Consider the following 20,157-nt stretch of genomic DNA (forward strand, 5'->3'; position numbering starts at 1 on the left):
CCGAGTGCTGCTGGACACGGCTCCTTGTGGGAGCAGGAACGGGCTGTGAGTGCCCAAAGCACCCCCAGCATCCTCAGAGCAGGGATGTGACCCCTCCGCCCGACCGCATCCATCCTCATCGCCTGCACCCAGAGGGATTTGCTCCTGTAAATCAAACCCTTGTCAATGCTGAGCCGTGAAGCTCGGCATCAACCTCGCATCCATGAGATGAGACCAGGGCATGGAAATTAACACTGCAGACCCCCCCCCCCCCCATGCAGAGCGCATCTAGGAAGGGTGGTACCCGGCCCCACGCACCCACCGCACTGCAGCGGGGTGCGAGTGGAGGCTGTGCATGTCAATAGGCACCGGGAACAGCACCCCAGAGCCCTGCCTTGCGCGCCCGAACGTGGCCCAGCTCCACTTTGCTGGCCTGGCTCAGGCTTTAAGGGAAATGAGAACCGAGCGGCCCTGTAAGTGCTGCGGGCACGGCCTGAGTGCACCGGGAGGCGTTTTATGGGCGAGCAAAGCTGCTCCCATGTCCGAGCAGTGCCATTAGCACACGGCCACGCTATGGGGCAGGGGGATGCTGGGGCAGTGGGCAGCCACGGAGCCCCTGCTCCCACTGCTGTCCTGGAACCATGGACGTGAAGGAAGGGGCTTCAAGGGGTGCCACGACCACCGCAGGCTCAGGGCTTGACTCGACACAAGCTGGAAACAAGCAGTTCCCCAGCGCCAAGCGCACTGGGGAGAGCACACACAGGGGTGACCACGGGCCATGGGGCTGCCCCACACCAGCACCACTCAGACACCGTTTGCTTCTGCCCCACTCCCCCATGACCCATGTCTCCCCAGTCTCCAGCCATGGAGGGCTGGGTGCCCTCCTCCATCCCTGCCGCAGGCCGGGGCACAGGGCCGCACCACCCGGGCGCTCCGGTACAGGGGGAAGTCCGCAGACCCCTTTCCGGGAGGGTTGGATCCCCACAGACAGCAGCGCTATAAAAAGACGCGGCGCCTTTAAGATCCGTGTGGCGCCAATTCCTCCCCACGTGACCTTTCCCGCCCCGCGGTGGGCGGAGCTACAGCCGCGCGGGTTCCCGCCAAGGAGCGAAGGTTTTGGCGCGGTAGTGGCTCCACGTGAGGGGACTGCGCTGGGACCGGACCCGCAGCAGCACCGGTACCGGTATCAGCCCCGGTACCCGCCGCCGCCATGGCCCAGCTCCGCCTCACCGACTTCTTCACCCGCACGAAAGCGGCCGCCTCAGCCCCGGTCAAGAGCAGCAGCAGCAGCGGCGGCCGCCGGCTGAAGGCCGCCATTGACGGTGCCCCGGAGCCGCCGGAGGAGCGGTGCGGGGATGAGGCGCTGCTGCCCCGCTCACCGCGCACCCCAGCTCGCGGAGGGACCCCGGCGCTGCGGGGCCTGGCAGGCAGGAAACGGAGCCGCCGTGAGATGGAAGCGGAGCCGGAGGCCGGAGCCCGGCCCATGGGGTCGAGCGGGAGAGCGGTGCGGAAGAGGCTGGAGCTGCACCGGGATGCGGAGCCGCGGCCGGTGGCTGAGGTAGGGAGCGGAGGGGGTCGGGGGTGCGCCGCTGGGGCCGGGATGAGGCCCTGAAATGGGGATGGGGCCGGGGGGGGGGGGGGGGCTGTAAAACCCGGGCAGCATCTGTGGAGCCAACCCCCCTGTCCTGATGCAGGATCCCCCCCTCAATGCAGACCCCCGCTCCTGATGCAGGCCCCCCCTTCTCCTGATGCAGAGGCCTCCCCCTCTCCTGATGGAGGCATCCCCCGGCTTGCCCCCTGCCCCTAGTGCACCCCCCGTATATTGCCCCCGTTTACCCCCGAAGCGCAAGGCCATGGGGGACCCCAGTGATGGGCTCCCAGCGGGTGGGTTCCCCGAGCAGCCTCTAACGCTCCTTTGTTCTCTTACAGGCCCCCAGCCCCTCGCCTGCTCGTCCTCTGTCCCCTCCTGCACAGGACCTGGCAGCAGAGCCCCCTGCCAGCACCACGCACTCCCCCGGCCATGGGCAGGATGGGGCAGCACAGCAGCCCCACACGGCCCCCCCGGGGACAGCCGGGCGCCTGCAGCGGGTACGAGCCCGGTCCCCACTGTGCCCGATGCCCCATGCAGGGTGCGAGCCCGCACTGAGTGCATCCCTCCCCATGCAGGAGGACGTGGCCGGGCTGCAGAGCCGCCTGCTCGGGATGAATTTGCTGCCGCCGGGGACCATCCCTGCGGGGACCAGCGCCGACCTTCGGAGCCGGCTGGAGCGGGTCCGGCAGCTGGAGCTGCGGGTCCGGCAGAGGAGAGCGGGCAGCGGAGGCGCATCCGGAGCGCAGCCGCACAGGGACACCAAGGAGGCGGCTCCTGCGGCCGAGGCTGGGTGAGGAGCCGCGGTGGGGATGCAGACACAGATTGGAGGGGATTCTCGGGGTGTCTGGGGCTGTGGCAGCGTTGAACTGGCCCTGCTGTATGCAGAGGGCTTCTCTGAGCGTGGCCTGAGCCACCCTGGCTGTGCCGTGAGCACTGGGGCATCGACATCCCCAGGATGCTCAGAGAAGGGATATGAGATGGGTCTCCCCTATCTAGGCTGGGCCTGCAGCTCTCAGGCTGTGAGTTCAGCCCTGTCAGCAGCAGGACCCCATCCTGGCCGGTCTCTGTCCCCATCTGCACCCTCGGGGCCATGTTCACCATACCCGGTGGCTGTTGTGTGCATGGGACCCTGAGCCCTCTCCTTTCCCAGCAGGCAGAAGGCCCCCGCGTACCAGCGGTTCCACACGCTCGCACAGGACGTGCCCCCGGGGCTCACGCTGCCCTACAAGTACCGGATGCTGGCGGAGATGTTCCGCACCGTGGACACCATCGCCGGGATGCTCTTCAACCGCTCCGAGACCATCACCTTCGCCAAGGTCAAGCAGGGCGTGCAGGACATGATGCACAAGTAAGTTGGCAGCAGTGGGCAGCCCCGTGTCGGGTCCCAGTTGAAGCTATTGGGACCAATGCCCTGTTTCAGCCTTTGGGGTTCCTGACCTCTGTGGGTGCTGTTGCAGGCAGTTTGAGGAGCGGCACATGGGGCAGATCAAGACGGTGTATCCCACCTCCTACAAGCTGCGCCAGGAGAAGAACATCCCCTCTTTTGGCAAGAAGAAGTCTGACTATCAGCTCACACTGGAACCAGTGCTGGAGGAAGGTTTGTATGGCTAAGGGGGAGCCCTGAGAGTTGGGGATGTGCTTGGTCCAGGCTGGGATCTGTGGATCTCCAGGGATTCTCTCTGCTCTGCTATATCTGACGCGTAAGGTGCTGAAGAAAACACTTTGGGGACAGGTGGGAGGGTGATAGAGCAGGGATTTTGGCAGCAATTGAGCTCCACAGAGGGCTCTGATCATGTCCTTCCTGAGGCTTGGGCCCTGGCGCGGTGTCACCGAGGTGCTGGGGGTGATGCTTATGTCTCTCCATACAGAGGAGAAGGTGGACGGGCGCCTGCACTTGTCGGCATCGCGGCTGCTGGAGCGCAGGAAGGAATTCAACCACAACCTGGTGAACATCGTCAAGCAGCACCACAAGGTGAGGCCCCAGCACCCTCCGCTTTTGGGGCCTGGGGTTGCCTTGGTAGCTAGGGTGGAAGGAGCAGGCTGAAGGACATCACTGGTTCCTATGGGATGCTGTTGTCAGGAAGGCGTGGATGGGGAGGATGGCAGCTGGCATCTGTCCTGGCACTGAGCTTCCTCCAAGCTGTGGTGTTGCCAACCTTGCTGGGAGCAGGAGGCAATGTCCAGCTCCCCTGTACCTGACCTACATGTGCCGTGACACAGCTCTCGCCCCTCTCCAGGCATTCCTGGCTGCCCTCAGCCCGCCCATGGTGGTGCCGGAGGAGAAGCTGACGCGCTGGCATCCCCGCTTCAACGTGGACGAGGTGCCGGACATCATCCCTGCTGAGCTGCCGCAGCCGCCACAGGAGGACAGGGTCACCACGGCCCAGGAGGTGCTGAGCAGGGCTCAGGGGGTTCTGAGCCCCAAGGTGAGTCAGGACCAGGGTCTGGCTGTGTCTGTGGACCTCAAGCCAGTCATCCCTTTGGGAAGATGTTTATGGATGGTGGGGGGGAGGACCATTTCTGAGCAGCAAGACTGAGAGCACTGTCAGATGTGGGCAGGTGGGAGCACAAACCTGGTTGTTAGTGCTGCAGGATGGGGCGTAGGACTGGCTTTGGGCTGGAGGAGCTGTCGGTACTGACTGTGGGGCTGGGAGAGGAGATGAAGCATCCTGATCCGTACCCCGCACAGGCAGGGATGGGTCGGGAGCACTGGGCTGCAGTGTCAGCGGGGGCGTTGGAGGGGAAACTTCTCCTTCCTGCATCGCGATCGGTTCCCAGCTGTAACCCAACCCCTCCTCCCTCTTCTCTTCCACATGAGCAGATGGAAAAAGCTCTTGCCAACCTGGCCTTAAGAACCGCTGAAGCCGGAGCAGGGGAACCAGTGGTTTCCAAAGCACCGGCCCCTGCCAGCACCTCCAGTGCTCTCAAAGGGGTGTCCCAGGACCTGCTCGAGAGGGTGAGTAATTCAGTCCTGGCCCTAACACCAGTGCTGGGGGGAGGAGGGACCTGCCCGTGTCTCACCCCATGTCCTCCCGTCCCCAAGATCCGTGCAAAGGAGGCGCAGAAGCTGCAGGCGCTGATGATGCGGGATGCGCAGCAGGAGCGGCGGATCGGGATGCTGCGGCGCCTGCCGGCCATGGCCCGCATCCTGCGCAACATCTTCGTGGCCGAGAAGAAGCAGGCGCTGACCATGGAGGTGGTTTGTGCCCGCATGGCCGACAGCTACGACGAGCAGATGCCTCCGGGTAGGGGAAGCGTTCTTGGGGTGATGGTTCTTGGGAGCAGGGGAGGGTGTTTGCATTTGGAAGGGGCTGTGGAGCAGAGCGCTGACCGCAGCGGCTGCTGTTTCTCTTTGCAGGGGAGATGGAGAAACACTTGAGGCTCTTGGCAGAGCTGTTGCCCAACTGGGTGGGCATCCACACCATCAGGACGGACACCTACGTCAAACTGGACAAAGGGCAGGACCTCGGGATCATCGCCGAGAGGCTCACCAAGGTGGTGAAGGAGGCAGAAACCCTCTGAGCCCCGCCAGGGTGGAGGCTTCCCCCGTGCAGTCTCCTGTCAATGTAGCAGATCCCAGTGGGATCCGATGTGGGCTCATCCTCAGGGATGTCTGAGAACAAAGCGCCTTAACTTAATTCCTCTGGCAGGGTCCATGAGGACCGTAGCTCTCCTAACCCTCAAGCTGAAGGCAGGCAGTCCTGCAGCCTTGGTGACAGTGCAGGTGGTGGAGAGGAGCTGTAGTAACCTCTCCTCAGCTCTGTTGTATTCTCCCTAAGGTTTGATGCAGGAGGTTTCTTCCATTAACTGGGCTCTGTTGGGGGGGAGGCAGGGTTGAGAGGGTGACGAGTCAGGAAAGGAGTGAGAGAAGAAGTCACAAGTGGATGTTTTTGGAGCTCTGGGCCTTGTTCTGTTTTTTAAGGGAGGGAAAAACGCATCCCCCAGCACTCGCTGGAAACAACTACAGGACTTGTCAAAACATATTTGTATTAAATGTTTTAAATATAGCTGACTTGCGTTAACCCAGCGAGGAGCCCCGTGAGTCGCCTTGTCTGCGTTAGCACCGTGGCTCTCCGAGGCAATTGGCACCGGCCAGGAAGGGCTTGGGTCAGCATCCAGCTCCTGGAGAAACAGTGACTGGAAAAAGTGAGCGTGGGCTTGTAGGGAGCTGAATGCAGCTTTTGTACACGGGCAGCACAAGCAGCTCCCTATGGGGCAGGGGTGGGTGCAGTGGGGGGGGTTCCCAAGGGAAAGCCCAGGCCACTTGGCTGGAGTGGGTTGGGAAAAGGGACAAAGAGGGTGCTGATGGCTGCAGTGGTGCTAGCCTGGCCCAGCGCCCAGGTCAGGTCAGTGCTTGCAGCGTGTAGGGGTGGGAGCTGCCACGTCGGGAGCACCTCAGACCACATCCCGAGCCAGACCGCACTGGGTTGAGTGTGGGGCTTGCATGGGACGGTGACCGATTGTCCCTTGGCCCTCTCGGTGGGGACCACACTGGAACTGGGAAGCTTCCCCACATGGTTTGGAGGCTGGCAGCATCGGGCATCCCCTATAGAGCTGCCTGAGGGAGCGGGCAGACCCTGCTCTTCCTCCTCCAGGACCCTGCTGCTTGTCCCGTTGGCTAGTGATGCTGGTGGGAGATAACCCCTGTTTCCATGGAGGAGGGTTTCAACCCATCCCATAGGCTGGAGCGATGCGATGCTGGGCTGTTGGCCGTGCTGAATGGACCGCACTGCAGCGGGGAGCTGGGTCCAGCAGCCTGGCAGCCACACGCCTGCCCCGGGTGAGCTCACAGAGAGCTCCTGTTCTGCTACTTGGGTCTGAACCCTCCCTCCTGCCTGGAAGCCACCCTGCACAGCCCCGTCTCTATGAGCACATCAAGCGGTGCTCGCAGCCTGCCCAATGCGAAGCACCGTCCCCGCGTTCCCTGATGTCACCTCTTGGCCCCACTCGCTGCTCTGGCACTGGTAGGGCTTGCACAGGGCTCGCTCCCACTGCACGCAGCTGCTTTCCACAGCTCTTTGGGGTGGATTTTTCCCTTCTCCAGCTCACAGCAGGGACCCTGTCCTCGTGCCAAGTATGTGTGTGTGAGGTGCTGCCTCCCTTGGCTCCTCGCAGGGGCTGGCTGTGAAAACCAGTGCCCTGGGGTAGGTTTGCTCCCAAGGGAATGGTGTTTCTCAGCATAAACTGAACAGCCCTGAAGTGGCTTTTCAGGAAATGGTGATAAAAATAGCTGTATTAGCCCTTGAAAGTGTAAGGGCAGGGTGTGCAGCATCCCTGTGTGCTGCAGGGGGAAGGCAAGATGAGATGCAGGGGCTTGGGCTGTGCTCCCACCAGCACTGGGCCTTTCCATTGCAGCCCAGTAGGACCAGCCTGAGTGCCCTCCTCCAGCTAGAGCAGAGTGAAGACAACTGTAGTGCTGAGTCCTGGCTAGTGAGGCCTTCCAAGGATGTGGGGTGGCAAAAGGGAGCTCACATCACAGCCTTGCTTTCCACTAGCAGCCTGGGTTTGGACAAGACACTCACAAGGGTAACCAATGGCTTCAGCTACTGCAAGAACAGCTCTGAGACAGTTTAGAAAAGAATAAAAAGTGACTATTTATTTTATGAGTGAGTTCAGTCCCTGCTAGGACAGGGACACAGTCCCTCGTGCTTCCAGTCATGTGAAAGTGTCGGCATACTGAGTTTTAGTGATCAAACTGCACCATGCAAGAAGGAGCATCTCCAAACCCCATGTCACCCATTACTCAACCTGAATAAGAGCTGGAGCTCATGAGTAAACTAACATGTTTTCTTTCTTCCCTGTGCCCAAAACACCCTGACACCAAAACATCTCAACAAGAACAGACTCCAAATGGCATTGTCCTGTCAACACCCTGGTGCCCCAAGAAGAATGCAGCAGAACAGGGACTTGCATAAGTTGCAGTATACAGGGAATTTTTGCTAACCAAAAGGTGCCAGCCCTGGCTGGAGCTGCAGGCTTTGGTACGTGATGGACAGAAGGGAGGTGAAGAGCCCTGAGCTCATGCATGACCCGCATCCTCACTGCCTGTCACCCAGCTCTGGGATATTTCTCATGATGCAAATTGCTCCTAGTTTTGCAAATCCACTAAGGACTAATGGAAGAGAGACGGCTTCCATCTTAGTCTCCATCCCCTAGAACAGATCCCCTAGATCCTTCTTCCAAGAGGATGAACTCCAGAAAGGATCCTTATACTCAACACACCTTAATCTGTGGCTTGGAAAATTAATAGGACTTGTGATTATATAGCAGCTGGCCAGGATGAAAATTGTAGGTTTCCCCCCCACACACACCCCTTTACGACATCAAGAGTCACTGAATAAGACCCTAAACTTGTGCACAGCTCCGAGTGTGCATTCCCTAAGTAGCAGGGATGCTCCTCCTCAGTCATACTGCAGGAGGGAGTACAAAGGGATGGACTTGAGCTTTTCTGACCCTTTGAGGAGTTTTAGCTCTATGATCACCAGGCACTCCAGCACCTCAGCCTTCAGCCTCTTCACCAGCTCACAGGCTGCATACATGGTGCCTGCACAACATAGGGGTAAGAGCAGAAACGTCATCAGTGGTGGAGCAATGCCAAGGTAGGCTTCAAGCCCCGCAGCTGCTTGCAACGCAGGTGCACGTGGGTCACACATGCTCCAACTCACCTCCAGTCGCAAGCAGGTCATCTACAATAACTACTTTCTGTCCTGCTTCCACTGCGTCACTCTGGATTTCGAGTTCAGCCTGCAGGGTGTAAAGAGCAGCTTCATTTTAGTCTTCCCTGACAGAGAAACCCTTCACCAACTGCTAACACATGGTGGAACGCAGGCACGTCTTCAGCAACATCAGCCTTAGCACTCAGCACCTAAACCCCCCCAAAACACATACTCCAGCTACAGGGGAGTGCCATGGAAATATAGAGCAGGTTAAGTGATTGCTGGGCCAACCCTCTGGCACGTCAAGAGCCCGAACATTCATCAAGTGAGTTATGGTCCCATCAGGAAACCTTATCCCAGAGCAGTTCTCCAGTGGGGAAAATCTCCTGTAATGCACTGGGCTGGAGCACTCTGCTTTGACAGCACCACCAAACCAGACCCAAACCATCACAGGCACGTCCTGTGTCAGATGAAGTTGTCCCATGCAGGGGTTGGCCCAAGCAATCCTCATAAATAACGCCTGGGTTCAGTGTTTCTGCTGCTGGTCCCTGGCTGCTGTTAGTTACCAGCGGTAGCGTGTTATGATGATTAAACCTCTGCTCCTGAATCAGGGAGGCTGTGGTGTTACAAGGCGAGCGCTCGGTTCTGAAGCCATGCAATGAAGGCATTTATTTTACAGCACTTACTGGAAGAGTGGGAAACACACTCCATGTTCATGCCCCTGAATTCAAGTCAAAGAAAGTAATTTAGCACCAAGTCGTAGCACAAACCACCCCCAAAAATCACAGCAGGCCTCATGGACACAAACCTTGTGTCCATGGCTCAGGGATGGAGTTGCCATGCTGGAGCTCAGGGAAGCTCAGTGCTGCTCCTGAGGCTTGTGCCATGCCTGTAAGCACCAGCACTAGCTGTGAAACCCAGCCTGGGCATCCCCTGCTGGGTTTATCACCCCATCCCTTCACTGACACCCCCAGCCCTGCATGAAACCAGCCTGGAAACCCTCTTCTCCTCCCCAGGCATTACCTTGCCATACTCAAGAGCGTAGGAGATGGACTCAGTTGGACCGGGAAGTTTCCCCTTTTTCCTTATCAGCACGAAGCCGATCCCCAGTCTCTGAGCCAGAGGAGGGCCTATAAGGAAGCCGCGGGAGTCCAGACCTATGGGGAACAGAGCAGCACAAATACTCAGACCAGAGCCACTGAACTGGGGGTGTCTTTGCATGATAACCCAGGTTTATCCTCCCATGTTCAGGGAGGGTCTCAACAAGCCATTTGCTCTTAGTCACTTATTTCTGTGGTTCAAAACACAACAGCGTGCTCCTGCACTGCCAGTGCTCACCAAGATGTGCTGCTGATGGGCTTCAAGGCACCAAAACTCCCCCCCCCCCCCCCCCAGCAGCCTGTTTTGCCTCCCTTCCAGCTCTTCTTCTTGGAGATAAGCTCAGTGAAGCCCCAGTATCAGTTCAGCCACACAACCAGGGACTTTGTGCTGCAGGGGGACAGGTTTTACTTATCATGAGGCACTTGGACAAGGTTTGGTCTAGACTCCTTGAACTTTGGGCTATCGCCCAACCCAAGCACTGCCTTCCCAAGCATTTTCATTCTCGGCCACTTTCATAGGTGTGCTGCAACGCGTTATCGCCACAGAGGCTGCTGTTGTTGCCTTCAAAAGGCCCCCTGAGAGGGAAAACATGCTGGAACAGGGTCTGCCTGCTGAGAGGACTGCATGAGACCTCACAGCCATGGCTGGCTTCCTGCACTTCCTCCTCCCTTTTACTGATGAAAGCAATGAGTTACGAAATGGGCACTGGAGTGTCATCAGATGGCGCCTGCCATATCTAAACCCGGTACCTCAGGAAACTACGGGATTCAGTTAAGGGTATAACCTGGTGATTACAGTGCCCAAGGGCTTCAGCATTCGCTGCCCTGGTAGCAGAGGGATCTCTGCTCACTTCCCTCCTGGGCAGCCTGAGGCTACAGTGCTCTGTGCCGGCCTCAGAGATGTTTCTTTAACACTCACCCGCAATTAAGTCGATTTTGGGGTGAGATACCCTCAAATGATCTTCCAGAAGATCAATCAGAGCCCTGAATGCCGCGGGATCCTTCAGCAGGGGGCTGATATCGCTGCAAAGAGAGGGAGAGCTCTGTTAGCTGCATCCAGGTGGCCATCGGCTGAGCTCCGATGCAGGGGGGATGCACGTCCTGCATCCTTGTGCTGCCTGGAGTGGGCAAGGGGAGGGATGGGCAGCGCGCCTCTGCCTTGGGTCCATCCCCATCCCCATCCCCATCCCGGTCCCCGTCCCGCTCGCACCGGAAGAGCACGCCGGGCACCGGGAAGTCGGGGAAGGGCCGCACGCGGTCCCGCACCCGTCGCAGCCGCTCCTCGCTCATGGCGGCCCCGCTCTGCGCAGCACCGCACGGCGCAGGGCCCGGCGGGCGGGGCTCCGCCGACCTTATCCCGCCCCGGTGCGGCCCCGGGACCCGGAGCCCCGGGGTCCGCCGTGCACGGAGCTGTGGTACCCGGGGTCACAGAGCGTGGTACCCCGCTGCACAGTGCATGGTGTCTCGTTACCCTGGAGCACGGAGCTCTGCTACCCTGGTGCGGGAGCACAGGCATCCCCATCACGCCCATACCCCAGCGCAGGGAGCCCTGGTACCAGGATGCACACGGCCTCGACACCAGCAGAGCACAGTGCTCTGTGCCCCAGTGTAGAGGCTGGTTGTCCCAGCTGCAGGGAGCCCTGGTACCCCAGTGTATGGAGCCTCAGTTTCCCCTCTGAAGAGTACTGTACCTGCAGTGTGTGGAGCTGTTTGTCACCTGTGAACGGAGCTCTGGGACCCTGCCTTACCCCAGCCTGCTTTGGAAAGGAGTCCTACGCCTGCCTCCATCGCCCTTCACCCCTGCCCAGTGGCTTGCACAGATAGCTTATTAGGACTACACTGTTTCGTGGTTTTCTGTCCCTCATCACCCCTGTGAACTCCTGGAATTGCATTCTGTGTTTGTTAAACCCGTTGGTTTGGATTACACTCACAGGGGATGATAATACAGCCAGTCTGAGCGCCCTCAGTCCTAGACTAACAGCTCAGCAGCTCTTGGCATCACCCATCCACAGGGCAGGTCAGGGCACTCTCACACAGCTCCTATCTCCCATCTCCTGATGGGTGAATAGCCGTTTGTCTATGCAGAATCCACTGTGGGCAGGAGACGTAATCCTGCATGAGTACAGATCTGCTCTTACATTAACAAACACGACTGGGACCTGGTCCAAATGCATCAGGGCACAGCCTCCTGCAGAAAGCAAAGGCAGTTTTAGCATGCAAACACCCCTGCCCAAGCTCAGTGCTTGCTGCTGACAGCTGTATTGGGAACAGCTTCAGCTCCATGTGCTCCAGATAGCCCTTTGGGTCTGTATCCAAGGCATGTGCCAGCACCTGTCCAGGTACTTTGCTGTGATTTGATGTGGCCCCCATGGGATGGGTGCTCAGGGTTGCAGCAGCCTCATGATGAATGCTGAGCTGCTTTTGCTTATGTGTGCTGGACCAGTCACTCCCAATAGTCCTGGGGGTCATCACTGTGGTTATTGCACAGGAGGAGTTGCTGACAGGAGGGGAAACTGGTCCCCTCACCAGCTTCACTGTTACAGGTTCATATACGCAGCCTGGTTCACAAGACACCCAATTCTGCCCCATCTCAGCATCCAAAACGTCCTGTGTTGCTGTGTCATTCCCAGCGCTTGGCAAAACCCTTGGGAATCAGTCACTGTACACTGAATCCTCCACTGCTCTGTTTTCTGCCCAGTTCATCTATTCCCGATTCACCTCTTTAATGGATGTCTGCCAGAGGTGCCAACAGAGACAAACTGAAGGCCAGTGCAAAGGTTGCTCCCCTTCTTGTGAAGCTGTTACCAGAGTCTGCCCACCTCCTTTCACAACCATTCCCTTACAGGGTAAGATTTTCCCTGAAGTCAGATTATCGCTTTGGCACCAGGAAAATCCTCTCTAGCAGCTGTTCCAGTGAGGCAACCAGGGACAAAGCACGTAGCCTTCCACTGGAACAGGGGCTTTGCAACACTGTCACTCCCCCAGATGAGCTGGAAAGGTTTCTCCTGTGACCTTACCAACCGTGATACAAGACAATGAGCTATTCCAGCAACTCCTCTTCTTCCTGGCGGATGGAAGTGATGGAATTTATCTGTCTACCCGTGGAAATAAGCAGGAGGTGGGAAAGGGCTCTCCTGCAGCCTGCCTGCAGTACAAGCACCAGGCACCTCTGCCTTTTGCCTCTCATTGATGGAGCCATAAGCTCCTTAATCACACTGTGACCCTCCTATGCAATCCCCCCTGTTACAAACAGAAGACACCACCCCATTTTTCTTGGGGCTAGATGAGGTCCCCAGGTTCCCCATGTCAGCCCACTCCAGGCAAACCTGCAGCTCTCACCAGGACAAGCTGCTGAAGGCTCCCAGTGGTCCCTTCAGATCCAGCAGCCGGGTGAAGAAGCGGCTGGAGCAATCTCTCCTCCTCTGATGCAGGATCAGGCCTCTCACACACCATCAGTTCTGCCAGGAAGAGAAGAGCATAAATATTACACCAAATCAGACTGAACCTATGCCACGTGCCAGCTCAGGTTTATAAACCAGCATTCCCCAGGTCTCTGAACTCAGAACTTCACCTCATTAATCCTCCATTTCAAAGGATGTGAATTGCATCTACCAGTACAGACTGGTTTTTAGCTTCCAAAGTAAATCACTTTTCCCTGTAATTGTTCAACCTTTCAAACAACAGTGCTGACTCCTACTGCAATTTCCATCTGAAAAGAACTTTCCTAGGACCAATTTCCAAATGCTGATGTCAAAGGACTTCGGCTCTGGAATATCACCAGGGAGGTGCCTCGACATCCGCTCATGGCTCAGAGAGGTTTAGGGCTGCTCTGTGCTTGGTGGAGCAACCACTACCTCAGATCTGGACCCCCAAGAGGGGACCCATAGGAGGGGGACACTGGCTTTGCTCTCTTTTGGACACAGAGATCACTTTAAAGTGCTCTGGCATCCTGATGCAAGAGATGCCATTAGCCAGTGAACATGGAAACTGGGGGTCTAAAACCTTGAGAGCTCACTGTAATCAGCTGAAACAGGCAATTAGAAGAGCTGTGCTGAGTATGGAAGTTTCTGTTCCGTTACGGATTTTAAAACTTCAGTGTGAAGTGGAACAAAATGCCCCAAATTTCGACATAACCCACAAGGGGAAAGGAGAACTAAAATTTCCTTTCAAATCCGCTGGAACATTTCACTTCAATTTCAGCTTTAGAAACGACTGCACTTTAAAACCTTTTTCTTTTAAAAAAAACCCAAATTTAAAATATCTTATTTCAACAGCAGAAGAATGCAGTTCCCCAGCCAGCTCCCTGGGCTCAGGACTGAAGCTTCCATCCTGAACAACGAGCTAGATTTGTCCTCCCTAACAGGAGGACACCGTTGTGAACGCGTCCTGCCCTTCCATAGTATCCTGCTTATACAGACCCAAACCCAGCACCTCCTGTGCTGCACCAGGTTGGATCAGGCCCTTGGAGAAGACACAGAACTCCTCTCTCTCCTCAGGGCAGGAAGGGATTTTGAGTCCAATCCAGGACTAATGGATTTGGCACGCATTCCTCACTGCTGGCGAATTGGCCAATGGGCTTTTCAGCCCCTATCCCTTTCAGATGGGAATTGTGCTACCAACATATATAGTGCCCAGAAGGGTATTAAGTGACTCTGGGAGGGGCAAAGGCACAGAGAGCTGCCAGACTAGCTCTCTGGAGAAGCTGGATGGCGGAGGGTTTTCTTTCACTCCTAAGACCACAGGCTTTTGGCGAAGGATCCACCTCTATTTAGGATTTATATAATCCCAGCTACACTTTGAGCAACAACGAAACTTCAAATGGTGGAAGGGGATATAAAGAAAACAAGCAAATGGAGACTCTTCTCGGTGTTCAAAATAGTCATTTTCCAAAGGAAAAAAAGAACCTAAAACAGGATTTCAGCTCTTCCCTTACAACTGTTCTTCAGAACTCAGTTTAATTCAAAAGGCACTGCTGTGTCACCTTCTGATAACAAATGAAAAACTCACATCAAATACTACTGGAAAACAAAAGAAAAAGTCTATTTCCAAGTATTGTAACTGTTAAGAGAAATGGAAAAACAAGCCTCTCCAACCGCAAGACCATTTTTCAGACACTGAACAAGCAGAGTTAACTCTTAAGAGAGTAAAAGAGCAAGGAATTTGTAAAGTTCCCCAGTGCTGAAGACAACAGTGAGATCCCTGGGGAGCGATTTCTGGTCTAGCTGTGCTGAAGAGGCTGCTGGCAACTCTGCAGACAACAAACTGCCTTCCCCCAGCACCCCGATTCCAACTGTTCTCACCTTCGAAAGGTCCTTCTCCAGCTCTGAAAGTATTTCACATGGTTACAGCAGAGATGTCCTAATTGGAAAACGAGTATTCTCCAACCTTTGTTAGATACTCATCTCATGGGCTATGCTTTATGTTAAACCAGGAGCTCTGGAAGCTGTCCATGGCACTTGGAAAGGCTTGACTTGGCATGTACTGAGAACTGCCAGCTTCCTCATGGCAGCTAGCATCCTGCGTCCAGCAGCTTCCTTCTCAGCAGTATTAGTTCCAGTTCCTTTAGTAAAAGCCCACTGTCATCCTCAGCCCTCGCTGGAAACTCAGTCCCCAGACACCACATTTATTAGCAAGTACATGGGTATTGCTTGCTCTCATTCTGTTCTGAACTTGCCCATTTTCACTTTTAATACTGCATTCCTCAGCTTCCCATTTAAAATGCAGAGGCATGTTATCTTTCATTGCTGCACTCCATACAGGTTTGCAGGGCATTAACCTTGGCTCTTAAGTGTTCAGAATTGATCTTCTGGTTTCCAGTTCCAGTGTTCAGATACCCAAATTGTTGGTCCACAGAGACTAATTTGCCACCGAAATAATCCATTTGTCGCTGCAGGATTTTAAATCAAGGCTCCACTTTCGCAGCTGTAGACTGTAAATGCAGTAGGACTTTTTCCATGATTATTAGTTACATCAATTTCAGAAGCTTCTCTGTGTGGAGGGCTGGATGATAACACAGCCTCAGGGGCAGAGCAGGGAGACTTGAGAGACTCAGCTAATTGGAAATTAAAGGGAAGAAAGAAATTCCTTGGACTCTTGGCCCAAGCAGATATTAAGCTTTTAGCATTCAGCAGATGTATTTAAATATAAAGAAAGTAATGTCACATAGAAGCAGTCTTAGGCAGACATCATCCTTCCTTTAGCTCTTACGTCTTGCAGCTTGAGAAATGAAGCCATCAACAAACAGCCTTCACTGCTGCAGGTCTCTGATGGGGCAGTGGACCCCAGCAGACCCGCTCCTCTGTGACTGCACACACAGCCTCAGGCAGCTCCTGCAAAGCCAGTACAGCCAATTCCCCAAACTGAGCAGCTATCACATAGCCCAGCTTCAGATCAGAGTTAATTCAGCTTCAGATCATGATAATTCGTAAGGGTAGATGTGGTTGCACATGCTGGCTGCTGTGACCTGAGGGGTGTATCAGTGGGTTCGAGCTGGTCACCCCTGCGGCTGCGCTGGTGCACACAGCCACAGTACACCCCTGCCTCGGGACTGTGCTGGGCAGCCGTGTGGGCTGGGAAATTGATCCACGTTAAAAATAATACAGGGAAAAACAAAACAGGCTATTTTTAACCCAGGTCAGTCCCATGATTTGGAAGGCGTCTCTGTGAGACTGTCCCAAAGCAAGGTGTTGTTCAGTTGTTTCACAGGTGCGCACAGACAACTCAGATAATGCATTTCTAATAACTTAGTTTATTTTTCTTCATTAGTTCTTCATCTCACAATTTCAAAATCTGTACATCTTTGGGAAAGGCATTGATTTCAAATTCTTCCTAGCCATCCAGCTGTAAAACTACTGTTCTTATTTAAAGCATTAGGTTCTTCACATTAAGCTTTGATCTTTTATAATAAAAGGACATGAAGCAGATAATAAACAGACATCAACAGAAGTCAATCCCCTTATAGCAGCCAGCTTTCTAGTGCAAAGTTTACATCCAGTATCTATGCACTGAGAGATTACTTCAGTGAGGAATGAGGGCTTTGTGTGCTGGGTAACCAGACAAACACCGCATGTGCTGAGAACAGGACGGCTTGTCTGAGCAAGTTACACAGACTGTGGAAAAGCAGTATATTCACAGCTTGCTGATTTGAAGGAGTACAGAAGGAAGTGACAGCCAGGCAAGCAGGGGACACAGGGTAGCAGGCATCCAGTACACTCACAGCGTGCCTACTGCAAAGGCAAAGAACCAAGAAACATGTCTGGGCTAGAGCTCAGACAATGAGCTGTGGTCCTATGGTGGGATCTCTTCATCGCAGCAGGAAGAGAGACGAAGTGCTGTCGCAGTTCACAGCAGATCTGTTCCTATGTGCGGGCTGCTGGGGATTTTCAGAGAGTTGCAGTGATGGACTCCCTCCTCTGGTTGGTATCTCTATCTGCTGATACTAGAGAACTGCAGGGTCCTGAACAATTGTCGGTGAGAGAAGCACTAAAGCAGAGGTGGACCAGACTCAGCAAATGAGAAGTTACTCGTTTTGTCTGGTCTCCTGTGCTGACAGACACACATGACTGCTGCAAGTCCTCCTTCCTGTCCTTCTCATACAGCATCAGTGAAGAAAAGGCTGATCAGAATCTCTCAAGACTTGAGCTATTCACACTACATCAAAACAAGGAGAAATGTTACGGATGAACTAGAAATGCCCTGATATACTTGAAGGACAATTAGGAACATCTTAAGAAATCTAGGCTATAAACAAATGCCATTTTCAGATGCACAGAGATTCGGAGGCTCTGCCAGCCGATGAAGTGTTGGCTGTGATTTCTGATGGGTGGAACAGTGAGAGCCGACTCAAGAGCTGTTCTTATTGCAATCTTATAGGATTATCCAGCTTCGTGAGATATACCCTAGAATTACCGTGGAGAGGATTACAGGTAACGTAAACCATGGGAACAGAGAGAATGAGCGCCTTTGGGATTACAGGGAGGGTGAGAGTAGGCAGTTTAGAAGCCTGTAGCAGGCAGAAGCACAGCAGAACTCTCAAGAAGCAGAAGCAGAGCTCTCAAGCCAGCCTCAAGGCTTGCTTGGGAAGGAAGCTGCTGTTTACACCCTGGATTTTTCCCAAGGCAGCATAACAGCAGCAGAGAGGGCACATGTACTGTTTAAAACACTGGAGGGGTGGAAGTGGAGCATTCCTGTTTGCATTCAGTGGTGCAAACAGCATGTTCAGCTACTAGTATACCAGCACGCTTCTAGCTACTCCCCTGAAGCTCCACAGTAACCTTGCTCAGTTGTGTTTGAGACGTGTTTATTAGCAATAGCCAGAAGTGTGAAACGGGCTCAAAAGCAGATGAGAAATCCGCAGTGTGAAATTGTGCAAAGGATCAGCATTTACCATGAACTCTGTTTAAAGCAGTGCTACACCCAGGCTGTGGAAAGTTTGCACAAGGAGAATTCCTCAGAGAGCGTACACTGGAAACAGGGTCAAGAGTTAATGTCTGATGTAAACGGGCATTTCTGAGCCTGCAGTTGGCTGGGCCCAGATCATGAGACTAGAAGCATGACTTAAACCATATTTGGACCCAGAGTTTTTTGGAAATGAAGAAAACCCCTGAAATGAACTACTGACCCCCAGCTCCCCAAGAACATCCTGCACCCTGTCAATAAGGCAGTACTCACGTGAACTCTATCTTCAGGTTTCTTTACCTAGGGGATGTTTGCAGTTACAGATGAAGGAAGGCAGGGAGTTCTCCCTGGAGCCAACCCCTTACTCAGGAACAGGAGGGAGCACTCGGTTGCACCCAGTGATGCACAGCAGCAGTTTGGACCCTATAGCTGCACCCAGTACTTGCAGGTTTAGGAAGAAAGGAAAAACAAGCTGGTGTCCAGAGTTCACAATGGAAATAAATGTTAAAACAACAAGTTATAGGCAAACCAAACAAGGGCAGTTTGGGCAGGGTTTTCTGGCGGCTATAAGTTTCCTGAACATGGTCACTGTTCAGGATCCGAATGAGTGATGATTCGAGAGAGCAGGCTGGGTGGAAGGAGTGACAGGAAAGGTGCATCCATGGCATTTCTGAGGTGATGGCAGAGTTGTGGTTGTACAGAGAGCTTTTAGAGTTGAAACGGTGTTCACTGAAAAGTTACCATTTATGGAAACAACAACAGAAGAGTACAAGCTAAACCCTGAGCACTAGAAATATAAACACTGGCCCTTTGGAAGGGCAAATGATGATATCATACATGCATCACACTCTTCCTGTGTAAACAGGAGTGCCAACATGAGAAGACATGCTTTGTAAACTGTATGTCCAGCTAGTTATAGCTTTTCTGTGTAGCTCTTGAGGGCTGCAGGGAAGATCAATGAGGCCAAAAGCACTTCTTGGGATCAGACTTAGGTGGTTTCAGGCACTTCCCTAGCTTCTCACAGCCTGGAGGAGACCAATTCTGTTAAAAACAAACAAAAAACATACAGAGAGATTATTTATACCAAGTACCTGCTAAACCCTATAACCTAAACCAACCCTCTCTCATCCTCACAAAGACGTTTTTATGTCCTGCTTGAAAAATGAAAACTCCTCTTGCAGCTGATGCTCCTGGGCTCATCAACTTCCCAACTCCAAACACTATTCAGAAAAAGCTTTAGGAAAGACTACAAATCCTTCTGCAGCAGATAATTCCCTCTTCTGGGATACAGTGGTATCTCTCCTGTACAAATGCAGAGTGCTGTGGCTCTGGTGACCTTCCTCTCTTTCCTGTAAGTAGCATGGAGCAACCGGATCATGAGGTTTTGGTGAAAACCCCAATTTTCCTGGGATCCAGAGAAGAATTATCATGTTTAGCACTAAGATATCCATGCACTTTCTTGAGGAAACAAGCAAAAAGCAACAGAAGGCCAAGGGTGTGAGCGAGATAAGAATGCCAGTATTTTAATGAGCATTCTGATGGATGAATTCATAAACAGATGGAGTCAGAGGCATTTATGAGACAACTACTCCAGTGCATGCAGACCAAAACCATTTGTCTTCCTCATTTCCATGTTTCTTGTAATACCTTTCTCCAGCATAACACAGGAATGACATCAGTAAGAAAATCCACTTCAAACCTCAGATTCCAAACGGATTAACAAAGGAAGGAATCTGGATAAAAGAAATTTATCGATTTCACTGGGGTTTTGCCATTTAAAACTGCAGTAATATGAATGGCAGGTTACAATTCCCATTCTGCCTCAAGAAATCTTTTGCATTCATTCTGTGTCCCTCCCTCTCTCAAGGTCTATCCATTCATGGGAGATTCCTGCTGTCACCTATTAAAGATCAGTTCAGCTCTGACCTCTTGCCTTTCATTTTACTTATTTTTTTATCCTTTAAGTCATTTATGTTTTCTTGGAATTAAATTCCTATGGAGGAAAAGAAAAGCTGAACCCCACAAAAAAACCTAACGGAGCAGGTTTCTATTCCACAGAGCTGACAACAGATGGCAGTGAGACACCAGCTATCTCTGCAGAAGGAGCAGGCCACAGCAGGGAGCTTTGGCGAAAGGCTCGTCACTGCACGAAGGGCTCCAGACGGTTTAAGGACTACGGGTGCTGTTTCCTAAATCTGTGACTCGATTCTGAAATGCACAACCGCCGCTGGAAATTTCAGATGATTGACAGCTCTGTAGGAGCAACAGAGATCCAAATAAACAAGTTAAATGTTTGTTCATTTGAGAAAAACAAAACACCAAACAAATTGGTATCTGCTTCAGTCTCGCAGCCCAAGCTGGCTTTCCTGGATCTGTGCTGTAAGTCCTGAGGACACCATGTGTGCTGCAAGTCAAACACACAGTCAAGCCAGCT

The 20,157-nt window shown here is 53.7% G+C and overlaps 3 protein-coding genes across 4 annotated transcripts in view; 1 reads left to right on the forward strand and 2 right to left on the reverse strand.

Moving 5' to 3' along the window:
- The first annotated feature begins 1,189 nt into the window (after positions 1-1,189).
- CDT1 (chromatin licensing and DNA replication factor 1) lies at positions 1,190-5,577 on the forward strand. Of its 2 annotated transcripts, none has more exons than XM_057402202.1 (10): positions 1,190-1,537; positions 1,909-2,067; positions 2,146-2,360; positions 2,721-2,918; positions 3,028-3,167; positions 3,439-3,542; positions 3,808-3,996; positions 4,392-4,526; positions 4,614-4,815; positions 4,929-5,577. In XM_057402202.1, exons 1-10 carry the CDS (start codon positions 1,190-1,192, stop codon positions 5,090-5,092), a joined length of 1,854 nt encoding a protein of 617 aa, XP_057258185.1. In that variant the 3' UTR covers positions 5,093-5,577. The 2 variants fall into 2 exon arrangements, with proteins under 2 accessions (XP_057258185.1, XP_057258186.1); XM_057402203.1 differs by having other exon boundaries at positions 2,724-2,918.
- A 1,832-nt stretch (positions 5,578-7,409) lies between these two features.
- APRT (adenine phosphoribosyltransferase) lies at positions 7,410-10,683 on the reverse strand. The gene is made up of 5 exons (XM_057402213.1): positions 10,537-10,683; positions 10,246-10,349; positions 9,250-9,383; positions 8,236-8,314; positions 7,410-8,114 (listed from the first exon to the last, which is right to left on the reverse strand). The coding sequence occupies exons 1-5, from the start codon at positions 10,614-10,616 to the stop codon at positions 7,972-7,974; spliced, it is 540 nt and encodes a 179-aa protein (XP_057258196.1). The 5' UTR covers positions 10,617-10,683; the 3' UTR covers positions 7,410-7,971.
- A 5,371-nt stretch (positions 10,684-16,054) lies between these two features.
- GALNS (galactosamine (N-acetyl)-6-sulfatase) overlaps positions 16,055-20,157 on the reverse strand; it is a 48,804-nt gene continuing 44,701 nt past the window's right edge. The window contains exon 14 of the mRNA XM_057402216.1: positions 16,055-18,764. Coding sequence (XP_057258199.1) covers positions 18,678-18,764 — 87 coding nt within the window. The 3' untranslated portion in view covers positions 16,055-18,677. The remainder of the gene's footprint in view (positions 18,765-20,157) is intronic.

This window comes from Pezoporus wallicus, unplaced genomic scaffold (assembly GCF_028554395.1).
Source record: "Pezoporus wallicus isolate ANWC-B61680 ecotype Strahan unplaced genomic scaffold, APGP_CSIRO_Pwel_v1 contig_13622, whole genome shotgun sequence".
NCBI classification, from domain to species: domain Eukaryota; kingdom Metazoa; phylum Chordata; class Aves; order Psittaciformes; family Psittacidae; genus Pezoporus; species Pezoporus wallicus.